Source organism: Mizuhopecten yessoensis, unplaced genomic scaffold (assembly GCF_002113885.1).
Source record: "Mizuhopecten yessoensis strain PY_sf001 unplaced genomic scaffold, ASM211388v2 scaffold5803, whole genome shotgun sequence".
Lineage (NCBI taxonomy): Eukaryota > Metazoa > Mollusca > Bivalvia > Pectinida > Pectinidae > Mizuhopecten > Mizuhopecten yessoensis.
In genome coordinates this window covers 802,312-815,901 of record NW_018406231.1, presented here as the reverse complement: position 1 = coordinate 815,901, position 13,590 = coordinate 802,312, and the positions used below count along the sequence as shown (strand labels likewise).

The window sequence follows — 13,590 nt, the reverse complement described above, 5'->3', positions numbered from 1 at the left end:
AGCAGGTGTTTNAACGAAAACGGCCCTGGTCTCTTCAATGTAGTCTTCAGGGCTCTACATATTCGTCTTAACCCCCGAGTCTGCAGGGCTCTCACCATTAGGCGCCTCTTACGACATGCAGCATGATACAGCAGGTGTTTTCCCTCCGAGTCTGCACATGGGGTTCAATAAAGCACTGGCCTTGCTCCACAACATTCTAAGTGATTAGTACCAGAGCTATGTGAGTGCATTTAGTGCATTCTTTATCTAAAGAAGATGCAATTTACAAGGTAAACTATNTCCCTCCGAGTCTGCACATGGGGTTCAATAAAGCACTGGCCTTGCTCCACAACATGCTGAGTGATTAGTGCCAGAGCTATGTGAGTGCATTTAGTGCATTCTTTATTCAAAGAAGATGCAATTTACAATGTAAACTATCTTTTAATTTTCAAGATCAATACTCAAAGCATATTATCGAGAAAAACGATATATAGGTGGGTGGTTTTTTCAAATGTTGTTGAAAATTTACGCTTGGGATGTGTTGTAAACCCTCGGTAATGGTACTTTGGTTGGCTCGAACATTTCCAAGGGGGAGGAGGATGTAAGAGGGTTTCGTCTTGTAAGCAAACCTAACATTAAATGGTTTTCAAAAAACTATGTATGATGTTGCGTATATATTGCGAAATTGTATGAAACATATGGAAGATATCTGATATATTTTGCAAGATATCTTGATTAGGCCACAGGTTTTTGTTACAAATGTCTGAAATACACGTATGCTATACTGATATGGGTCACTACACACATAAACATACACATTGTGTATGTTTATGTGTGTTGTGACCAGTATATCAGTATAGCATATGTGTATTTCAGACATTTGTAACGAGACCATGTGATTAGGGTAAAGATGTAATATTGTGAATGAATGAATGTGTTGCTGTTGATATCTTCCTGTCGGATCCATATAATGTACTCTTTAGAAGTCGTTAACTGTTAGATTATGCTGTTTAATATCATTCAACAATATGGCCGATAATAAGATTAGCAGAATATAAATACTGCTCTTAGCAGCATTGAGGCGTTACAAATGGAGTGACGTCATAGAGAGAACACGGACCTTACATTCAGTCAATAATCTCAAGTATGAACCTACACATGACCACGCTAGAGATTGATACACATTAAACATTAAATATATCTGGGTGTCATTTCTTTATTGATTTTATTTAACAGTAACGTGTAATTAACAAGACTGGCGAGTTGGAAACAATAGTATGCTGTTCTGTTTGATCTGTGCAGGCTCCTCATCCCTTCATCAGGACAGCTGAAATAAGAATGAAAATATAGAATATTCTCATCGCAGTTGTAATTCTTTGTGAAGAAAACATATTTGGAATAAAATTTCACGGAAAGTATATCTACCAATTGTTGTTGTTCATTTACGAAAATATAGTGTGTCATTATGTTACATATGTACCTTGTATCACTATGGAGACAGACAATTAATAACAAATATTGAGGGTAAATAAATGGTAAAATTGCACTATGAGTAGTGTAAATTGATACTATGCTTCACTACACTTTCGTTACCAAAATACATGGTATACAGTGTTATCAATGCACATGTTATTGAATTAGCAATATATGTATATATGATGTTTGATTACAAATGTACAATTTAGAGGAAAGAGTATAAGATCATGTTCCTCCCTTCCCAAACACGTTTGTTTGTCTCGGAATCGCAACATTTTGGCTGCTTTTAGTCGAAGGATTCTTCCCAAATGATTTTCAGTATTCCAAAACGGACTAAAAAGGGCCGTTTCAGGCTTACATAGTGCAACTAGGGACACCTGTACCTCTACCAAAACTATAACTAAGTGTTCGAAACTGTTTTTCCAACATGACTATTATATTTGATAAATCATTTCTGAAAAGAAAACAATACCCTACGGGAATTTGATGATACATATTAAAGATGAAAGAAACAAAATATAATTTACAAAGGTGATTTGAGTGTAAAAATTCCGCGGGTCTAGACCGGGATTCGAACCCTGTGACTTTTATTGTTATGCTATCGCTTTATCCAATTGAGCTTCTGGTCATCGCAAGTGTCCTTGTCTAACTGTTTACGGGAATATCTAAGCGGAAGTTAAGGGGAGGCTACTGTATATTGGAAAAACAACAGTTCACTGGGACAGGGATCTATAGAACGCCTACAGAACGGTACCGTCCACTTATCTACAAGGGGGATATATTTTGGAATAGTTCATCTGAAAATCCGAATCACATTAGAAAAACTACAAGTATTATCCATTCTGTTAACGTAAAATATATTTTCAAATATACAACTTGAATTTTTTTTCTGTATACTTACATAAAATGCAGTCCTCTTGATACGCTTTATCGAGATAGAATTCCTCCACTTGAATAAGGTGGTCATCTTTCCAGCAAAAATAATGAATGCATAGATACATAAATGAAAGATACAAAATAATCACATTACTGATACAGTCATAAAGCTTAGAAATAGTGCAATCTTGTTCGTCATCAATGTACATTTAAAGTTAAGGAAACGACACAAAAAATTCCAACGTACTCTTCCGTCAGTGAAATATAACTCGGAAGAGTTGTTCATTGTTCATTGTTCAATATCAATTAAAACGAGTAAATTATTGATGGTTGTATGCTGTGAAAATAAAAATAAAATTATGGTGTGGGTCTTTTCGCTGAAGAAATTAGAGCGGACATATTCACACATAGATAAATAAAATTGAGACAAGGAATAAATAGCGTTTAGAACTCTTTACATGGAGAAAGATTCTTAGTTAGTGGAGTCTAGAACTAAATGATCGATGAATGCAGTAAATTCAGCGAATTAAGGCGTTGATAGTGCAACTGATTGGAGGATATCTGGTATATTGCTACAGACTAAACGTAATCAACGAATGTTAACAAATAGTTCGGATATCAACATAGCATCTGCAAAAAAAAACACCCGGGTCGGTAATAACATAACCCAGGAAAACTAGGCTAGGAGGGGAGGGGTGGGGGTGGTGGAAATCCAGACAGAAAGAACATAGTGTTTTGTTATAGATAACTTATCGAATATGATGATGACGATGATGAAGTACAACCTCTGTTGATAATTATAAACAAACTTCTATATTAATAGGAAACATACGCTAATGTGGATTAATCAATTCGGTTTGAAATAACTAAAATACAGGACAACGTTTATACAAGCACGAATGTGTATCTAATGTATGTAAATATTGAGTGAAAGAGGCATGGTGAACGAAAGCCCCTCTGCGTTGGGGATATGTTATTTTTGGTGGTTGGACATGTTTCCTCAACCCGGGCAGACCCTATGATGTATTCATATTAAGTAATAAGAAAAGAAAAAAATTACATCTGGATAACCGCAGTTTTCATAGCATGACCTGAGCTTCAAAACATTCATTTCAGATGTTACGCATAAATATACTCTTATGTCAGAAATCATTTTTTTCTGGTAACTATTTCAAACGTTTGAGGAGCGAAGGTACTTCTGATCACACGCTTTCTGTTGATACAATGCAGTAATTGATGAACAAAAAAATGTACTTACGATTTAAATCAAATTGTACGAAGAAGGATTCTCTCCAATTTTCGGCAACAGCCTCTGAGTGATTTTCTAAAAAGAAGTCTTCCACTTCCGTTTCAGTTATCAGGCCATCTCCGTCAGCATCATATGCCTCCAAGCTACATGGCACGGATACTGCTCCCTGAATTAAACAAACACATGTATCCATAGATAAATGGTTGTTTATTTCAGTAATAATTAACCTAACTTTAGTATGCAAATCTTTCCATTAATCCCATTCATTTGTATATAATATTAAAGAAAGAGAACCCCCCTTTAAGATACCTTTTTTAAAACACCTTTAAGAAGAAATCCCCGGTACAGAAGTTAATCTCCCTTGATGAAATACGCTTCATGCAATTCAATTTATATGACTCGCTGTTAATTCTTACGCTTTCGAGTAATTCAGCTTTCCCATCACACACGGCAAAATGTCCAATGCAGATCAGAAGCAGAAACCAGGCAGACATCGTTTCCATCTTCAAGATTGTAACAGTATAAAGTTTGTTATGTACCATTTAGATAACATTGTTCAAAAGGTTACTATTATACACAAATATCGTTTTAATATACAAACAGAAACGGCATAGACAAAACAACCGATCAGAGGCGTTTTCATGAAACCGTTCTCATTCTCAAGCATGTATTCTCTGCTCAGTTCGGTACTTTTAAAACTTGCTAAAATCTCGCGACACGGTCTAAATGTCAAATATAGACTTTGATAACGGTATTTGTTTCGTCAACATTCTTCCGAAGCATTGAAAATAATGTGTTTGTTTTACTTCATACCTGGAACAAGAAATTGGTTCTGGGCACAGAATTTGAGTTTGATCATCAAAACGGTTTCATGAATACGGGCGCTGGTGTTCAATTTACCGCAAAGATATGATTCTTTAATAGATTATACACTTAACGTAATTAACAACGTTTGACGTTTTCTTAGACAACGAAAGAAATGGCATTTGGTTAAATATTAGCAGAAGATTTGAAATTACCTTTGATATAGGATGAAGAGTCAGACGAGGTGTCACGGAAGCATCTAGTCCAGTATTCTAAGAATTATACTGGCTCTAGTGTTTTATACTGACTGTCTGTTGAACAAAATACTTTTGGGTTGATCTTCGTTTGTCGACTTCTGTTTAAAATAAGCTTTGATGTACGATAAATACGAAACAGAGTCACAAAGTTTGCTGTTTTAATGGGACAAACATGACCAAGCTGTTTCTGTTATTAAATATTGATGTCTTTGTCGAACACGTTGTTACTTTTGTGGTTTTTAGGTAAGCTGGCCAGCTCTCTGATATGCGGACATCAAAGCGGATTGATTCCTGTGTTACAATTGGATGGCCACCGCTCAAAGTTGTCCAACTTAAATACGTGTGTTATTGACAAGGATTAACGTAACAAACAAACATTACATGTACTTGGTGGATGCGCGATATCTCGACAGCAAATCATTATTAACATATTGATGAAGGCCGTCCTGACGGATGCCGCAAAAACACTTAGCCGAACTCCTCGAACACCTGCTTTTGCCACGTCTTGTAATATTGGTTTCTTTTCATTCCTGTCATTTCTTCCCTTAGCGAGTTATAACTTTATTTTAAGCGTAGACATTATGACGGGTACCACATGTGGCGCAGAAAACTTTGAGATCAGAGGGTTACGCTTGAGTTGTTGTGTGGTGAAAATGGTAATTATTTCTATTTTTCATGATAAATGATATCATTGTTGCTCGATGCATAAACACATACATTGTACCTGAATAGATTCGGAGAGAGCTCGAATACATAATGGTATTATGGTACCCTAAGAATATCAACAGCTGTATTCTAGTGTTTTAGACGTGTCACATTTGTGATAATGTCGTATCATATATCGATACATTAATCATAAACAAAATGAAATTCAACACTGTGACACCTTTCCCTATCTCCAATAATTTTGTTTATGAAAATAATTTTATATATCATGTCATATTATGTAATTTAGAAAAAAATTGTACTATATCCTCATAACACAGGGATAAAATAGTCCTTAAGGTTATACAAATACAGACAACAAGAACTGATGACACAATAAATAAATCAAAAGGCATCATGAAACCCAAAATAGGAAAACCAGATCCTCAGGAAAATGTAACTTTCCTGTGTTACGCAGTATTGCATGAAATATATGTCTCAGAGGTTCGCAAGTAGAGATTAGCATACATGAATATTCATGAGTAGCAGCAAGGTGCACGAGATTTGTGTGAAGGTACACGTGATGAATGGGGGTGCAGGTGTGATAGAGGGTCATTCTAGCCGAGACTCGCATGACAGAAGGTCGTTTTAAGATGGACCCAAGAAAAATCATCGCACTGGTGGAACACAACGTCAACGAGAGTCAGGGCGCTATGCTCAACAGACTAGGGGGACTAATGACTTCTAAATTATCAAATTACAGCAGTAGATGTACGAGAGCGAAAAGGCTCTGAGTGAACTACAAGTGGCCAAAATAGAACTGATATCGACGGACGCATATAAATTCAATAAAAGGGGAAATGAAGCACAGTTCTAGGTGAACGCTAAAGTTGGATAGAAGATAAAAGAGGCAGAGGTCGCCGTGAAAGAGAATGCAAACGAGAATGCGTTGGAGAGGATATGAGAAGGTATGGCAATCTTAGAACGGAGACAAAAGCTTATAAAATTGGCAAATACATGAAGCTCAGAGTAATGATTGAGAACTGTGTCCGAGTATGAAACGAACTCAATAGCAGATAATTCAGACGACGAAGAGAAAACGTTGAAAGCTATTCAGTCTGTTGGGCAGGCTACTTCCAAAAAGTATTTTGATTTTCGAGTTACAATACATCTCCAGCACATACGCTGACACATGCACATATTGAGATATTAGCCAGGTGTTAAGGCAGCTCCTGCGAATTCCTCAAAAGTTGTATTGATTAATATAGATGCTAATTGTATTGATTGTATAAATTGTATATCTATGTACTGTAAAGCACTTTAGAGTCGCTTATTCTACCAAGATAGGGCGCTACAAATATTGTATATTATTATTATATATTGTTCTTCATCGACTAAGAATATCGCATACGTTAACGTGTTTAAACCCAGAGGATGCCTATCGTGATGTCGCTCGACAAAAACTGTTCAACTAAGTCTAAACGGATGAATGTTATAGTATGTTGTGATGAGTGTCTCCTCTTAGACCATTAGAAACAATTAAAAGACTATTTAAAACATTTGTTCATACAAAAAATCGACATGCTCTGATCGTGTTCAGAAACTGTTAAAACACAGGCCTATATACTAATGATTTTTCACATATACAGTTATATTATCACAGAAGTGACATCTAGATGAGCTGTCAATTATTATTCTTAATAAAAGTTTTTCTTAAATCCCCAGGAAGAATATCTCCAATAATCATACCACCGTTTTCTGTATATTTAAAGAAACTAAAGGCCTGTTCGTTTATGCGGAATAACCGGAACATTTTTGGGTATAAATTCTGGCGGACCTGCAAAAGTATATACAGGCCTGGCATGGCTCGCCTCAAAGCACCATCTGATTACTGGGTCTGACCTTATTTCATAAACGAACAACTCTGTTCCAACCGGTTCAACCGTTTGGATTGCGATAAACGAAAACGGCATTTCATTAGAGTGATTCATTGATAATTACTTAAAATAGATAAGACCCGAGAGCAGAACCTTGACACACTCCAGCTTTTTCTTTATTAATTTAATATATATCCATCTACTTAAATATCACTTCTGTCATTCAGATAAATAGCAACGAAGCAGGTTAAAGAGACGTCAATTATTCCATATTGTTATATAATCAACTACGCCACACCATATCAACAGCTTTGTGACCCCCTCCCCCAACACAAACGATTGTAGCTTTTCTGCCTTTACCCTAACGTGTAAAAAGGTCATCGTGTTTAGCATTGAAATCTATCTGACCTGAGTAAGAGTAAGAACAGGGAGGGTAAGAGGGACAGTTGGGTCATATTAGAGTAAGGTAGTAAGTAATGTGTAAAGAAGATAAAAAGGAAAAAGCAAGAGAGTTTTATTTGTTTTTTTTGGGGGGGGGGGGGGAGGGGGTTAACGTCACGCTGTTGCAGCCAGGGTGATATGAGGACGGGGAAAAGCAACCACTTAGGAGCCAGAAGATAAATAATCATCACGTGAACAGTCAGATACAACATATATAGATAAGACTACAAAAGTTAATTATACAACTTACCCGAAGATGTAGTAAAAAAACTAAACGAACAAACAAAACTAAAATATAAAAAAAACATTTATTTATATACAGTAGCTTTTTATTTTGCGTTACGTTCGTTTTCGTTGCATTGTTGCATTGTTCTGTTTATAATTTTCTCATTTAAAAAAATGTTTCAATATCGTTCTTGATGCTTCCTGGTGCCTTTTTAAACAGCTTGCCTGAAAAAAAGAAAAATCGATTAAAACTATTAAAAATTCTACAGACATTTATTGTACGGTTTTCTGTGAAAATTATTACAGTATATTAAAGTATAAAGACAGTTTTATCATTTGAATTATTCATGTGAAACAATATAAAATATCTTAATCACTATTATTTAACAAATACATCCTGGGGAGGTTTTTTTTATACATTTGCGTTTGATATATTTGCGTGCAGCAATTGGGTTCCACCGCGACACTACTCATCAGGGGGCGTGCGTGTACTATGGGTTACTACCGACGCAAAGATGGCGGACGAGTGTTTTCAGAACTGGTCGGTACAAAAACTTAAGACTGAATTGAAGAAACGGAGTGCTACTACCAATGGCAGAAAAAGTGATTTAGTTGAGAGGTAAAACATATTATATTTCATACTGAATAAAAGCTGCATTTATTGTTGCCTTGGCACAATCCCACCGTCTTCTTTCTTTTGATGTCCTCCGTCTCGAAATTGACCATTATTAACGTGTTGGGGATTAACAAAAAAACCTGATTAATATGAACTTTGAGGGTTTTTGCCGTAAGAAAAAAGAGTTTTACATATAAGGTAAAAACGACGTTATTTAGTTGTGTATTTGTTGGAACACAGCCAGGATCTATTTGATCACAGGAATATGCATAAAGGTTATTTTGAGTAGTGTGCAACACCTTATGATTAAGAAAACCATTCAGGGGTAGAATCATCCCTCTGAATAGCAGTATTCATGAGAAGTGTGTAGGTGAACTATAATGTTCTCATCAAAAGATATTAGTATCAAAAAGATGTATAGGAACACAGGGGCACCGAGAACAAATTACAGAATATGTCTGTTTGGACTGTCTCTGAAGAAATGACATTTTTAAAATTATTTGTTTTGTTTCATATAACAGAAATTAAGAAATGAAATTAAATATATGTAGTGTAATAGTAGTAGACTGATTTTTGTTTTTGAACTCGCTAATTATAGACTGCATATTTTTGCTTTCATTATTTTTAGATTAAAGGCCTAAGAAAGAAATAGGAACTTCAGATAATCTGCTGTTGACCTGCCCGATGCCATTGGTGTGTTTGGCCAGTTGCTGGATTTCAGCAATTAATACCAGATCACAAGATTATCCTTCCCAAATTGACTTGGCTGCAGATAGAGGAGTACTTCTTGTACAGATTGGCAGGTATTTATAATCGAAAGATTTAAATACAATTGAGTGTCATTGATCATGTTGCAAGTGAATTTTATTTCATTAAAGCATTACACAGCATTCTAATGAGTCATAGTCCTGTAACTCTTAATGTAATGCAGCTAGCTCAATTCTTAGTTTGTACATTGTATTCCTATTTTCAATTAATTTTTACAAATCATAGATATTAAAGTTTCATATATAAAATTTTAATGAATAGAACAACCAACACAAGTCAGCCAACAGTTGTAGTAATGTCATGATCATCACACCATGACCAAGCACATGGTGTGACAATGCCCAGCTGACCTTTGTAAGCTCTTAATGTGGAATAAAATGGAAAGTACTATGCTAAAGCAGTCATAGGTTGGCAAGCAGACAGTTGATGCCCTTAATTTCTACCAATCTCTTATAAATATTCATTGTTTCAAAATGTCCCAGATTTACTGCAATTCAACTTCAGACTTTTTTTTTGGGTTAAGATTATTCATATAAATACTTTTACAGATTACTGAAGGTGCTCGGGAATTGGAGACCCAACCAAATTCCAAACGAAAAGTAAGAAATGGGTGGAGCAGAGACAGTGAAGGATTACTGCATCTAGGTTTGTGGAAGTCACACATGCTACTTGTCGTCGAAACATGGGGAAACTTTGTGAGTCATGTTTCATCTTGGACTCTTTAACACAAAAGCCATTCAGCATGAACAAAATTAGGAAAAGAAGGCTTTAATCAAATTTGAACAAACAATGATGTTACATTGGGTAATGTGAAGAGGGCGGGACTGTTTGTACACACAAAGTATCCATTCCTTGGGGCTTCACCTGATAGAATCATCGATGAAAAGACTACACTTGAAATAAGATGTCCATTTGTAGGTTGCATATCATTTATCACACCCGGCAAGATGTTTCCGTTTCTTAAATATGATGCACTTTGTTGTATATACATGTACTTTTGTAGACATGCTTGTCCAAAAGATAGAATTTGACAACGAGTACTGTGAATTCAGTTCGTTACTCACACTAAACCTTATATTATGTGAAATATTTCAATACTTACATTGTTTCTCATATGTAAAAAGGTCAAGGTCAATATCCTTGTTACTTTCTATAGATTTGTAGTATCATGATTATCATATCTGCAGTAATTAGCAAAGAGGGCACTCAAAAATTGGTTGAAATGGGGTTCTTAATCATATTTGCTGTAATTAGCACAAAGGGCACTCAAAAATGGTTGAAATGGGGTTCTTATTAGGGTAACAAGACAAGAGCTTAAGCAGAAAAAAGGCTACTTATACTATATATAATCATGATTATTAGAAAAACTGTGACCAGACAGCATTCACGTCCCTTGTTGTTTTTAAGACTTATTTGTGAGCATCAAATCCATAATCCATAATCACCAGGCGTAAATACCTCCTGAAAAAGGGGGAGGGGTTGTTATTGAGTGAGGAGCATTAATTATGGCAAAGATGTAATATAAAATAATGTACATGTGTATCTAAATTTATCTTGAAATACGCCCAAATCAATGTTGTTTTCAAACATACAAGTACATTTTTTTTATGTATTTTACAGATTGATTAAAGTTTTCCCGATTTGGAGACACAATTTAAATTTCAAGCAATCATTATAGAATGAAAGAGGAGTGAATAAGAGATGGTGGGCTTATTTATGGATAGTGTAGTACATGTAGTTTATACTAATGAAAAAATATGTACAGTATATTGATTATGCATTTTTGTCCACCAAGGGGGCTCTGAAATTAAGAAGCGAGAAACAAATATAAATAATTCTTGATGCAAGAAAATCCAGTCCAGTGCTGGACTGCTTTAGCATTGTTTCAACAGTTATGAATGCTACACATTCCACATTCACCAATGTTATATTGTCTCCCTGTACTGACTGCTGTGATTGAACTATCCTCAACAATTTCTTCAGTTAGCAGTTTCATCAATATTGCCCAGTGGCAGCTCCACTTCCTGCTCCACATCATCAACAAAGTTGTCACCAAATGGTTCCACCTTCTCTGGGTGTGGTGTGTATGTGTGTGTGTGTGTGTGTGTGTGTGCATGTCCCACTGCGGCAGACAAAACATTACAGAATTCTACTGTATTTAGATATATATAACAGTAGCGTGACTAACATGGGCCACACTACTTCTGTTGATTATTGCCATAACTTATGTGATCAAAACTGTTTTCTTTTATTAAATTATTGTTATAAAGCAGATATTGTTTTTTTGTTATTTATAATATGAAATGTAAATATGGCATAATGATTGTGACCATTAGCAAATCAGCATCATGAATTCTAAACTATCACACTACAACATGACCACTGATCACCTTCCGAAATGTTTTTGCTGACTGTTATGCAACGCCTGTCATAAGCCTCTAACACTGTTGTAGTATTTCCCCCTATCATCATCAGAAAAAAATATGGTAGATAGGTAAGCATTTTTTAAGTTGGAAAATATTGAAACTATGTTTATATAGAGCATGATTTCTAACTTTAAACAGTGAATATCATTGAATGCCAATACAAACTTTAGGGTAAGCACAGTATCTAGGGTAGGTACTGCAGTACTAGCCCGAGTTTCCAGACATCAACATGTAAAAATGTTAGACATCAATATGTCACAATGTCCAAGTCTGGTGTTAGGTAACTCGGGCTATTTCTGCAGTTTTTATTTGGCATTACTGTATGTTTACATAAATCCTAGACTGTTTGAGGCGAGTATTGAAGCCATGGAAAGGAAAGAAATAAATCAACAAACCATTCAGATAGAGAGTAATGAAAGAGGAGAAGCAAAAAGTGTCCTATTGCATACCTAATCATGTTTTTATAGTCAGTTTGAACGAAGTGTGCGTTACACACGGGGTCTTCCCCGAACACCAACTCTGCTTAAAATCACATGTTTACATAGGTGGCAAGTTGTGATGATAGTGAGTTATAGTCTATTGCAGAAATGGTGTACGGGTAAATTGCACAGGTAAATCAACTTCTGATAAGTAATCGGATAATCAATAACTGCTAATAATTGCAAAATAATAATAAATATTTAGAACAGTTTTCAGAATCAGTCATATATTTATTATGATATATTAGTTAAACTTGTATTTTCAGATTTGTGTGAATTCTCTTATAATTATTGTCATACATTAGTTAAACTTGTACTTATTTTCAGATTTCTATGAATTGTGTTTAACTTGTGTTACTTCAGTTTGATATTATTATCTGTTATGTTTTAATACAAATACTTCCTCGGCTATCATACAGATTGGTTTTTTAACCCAACTTTGTAGACATAAAAAGGGTCTGTAGACAAGGGGATCCGGTATCATCTTACTTACTTCTTTTGGTAGTTGAAATATTAGCTATCATAAAAACTTTAGGGCATAAACTTAAATAACAAAGAACACGGGCTCTCACAGTTCGCTGATGACGCATCCGTTATTTAAAATGGCACAAAATCTTTATATATTATACATATGCTAAAATATCAGGGTTAAAAGTAAATACTGAAAAAACTAAAATGGGGAACAACCAAATTTACCTTACTTGGGATTAATTTCTCTGTCAATTAAGAAGACATGGTTACTGTAAATTTCAACAAAACTATTAGTATTATAGATGGCAAGTTACATCAATGGTCAAGAAGAATTTTAACACCTATAAGGAGAATAACTGTTCTTAAATCTCTTATCTATCTCTCCCTACTCCAAGTAAACACATAATTCAATCATTGAACAAACAAAAAATTGTCTGGCAATCACCAATTGATAGAATAAAACGCTCGACAATTGTTCAAGACTATAGTGAGGGTGGACTCAAAATGATTGATTTAGAAAACTTTATATATGGACTTAAAACTAGCATTCAATGGGTCACTTTCAGGCTTCTTTCAAGAATACTTCCACTTAATCATTATTTGAAAATGTGATTTATGTAATTTATGCCAAGAAAGCAAGCAAACTATAGAACATCTTTTTTAACAGTGTCAAATAACAAATAACTTCTGGCAAGACATACGTAGAGGGATATACTTAAAAACTGACCAAACATTCGAAATAAAGGAAGATATTATACTGTTTGGCAAAACTTCTGAATTCCAAAAATCCATTCCAACTAAAATCATCATGATTCATGCTAAATTCTTCATCTACTTTAGCTCCAGAAAGGTTTACTGTTTATATTTATGTTTAATAATGGCTATCTTTTAGTGCTGTATTAAATGTGTATTACTGTTATATGTAGGAATAGAAACTGTATTTTATTGCTGACATTAGTATCAATGTGGCTTAAATTAAGGAATTTTGTTTTTCATATAAT

The 13,590-nt window shown here is 34.9% G+C and overlaps 1 protein-coding gene across 1 annotated transcript; it reads right to left on the bottom strand.

Moving 5' to 3' along the window:
- Positions 1 to 1,186: 1,186 nt before the first annotated feature.
- LOC110451129 lies at positions 1,187 to 4,683 on the bottom strand. Its single transcript, XM_021498990.1, has 5 exons — positions 4,600 to 4,683; positions 3,997 to 4,083; positions 3,590 to 3,746; positions 2,357 to 2,422; positions 1,187 to 1,306 (listed from the first exon to the last, which is right to left on the bottom strand). The coding sequence occupies exons 2-5, from the start codon at positions 4,081 to 4,083 to the stop codon at positions 1,287 to 1,289; spliced, it is 330 nt and encodes a 109-aa protein (XP_021354665.1). The 5' UTR covers positions 4,600 to 4,683; the 3' UTR covers positions 1,187 to 1,286.
- Between the last annotated feature and the right edge of the window lie 8,907 nt (positions 4,684 to 13,590).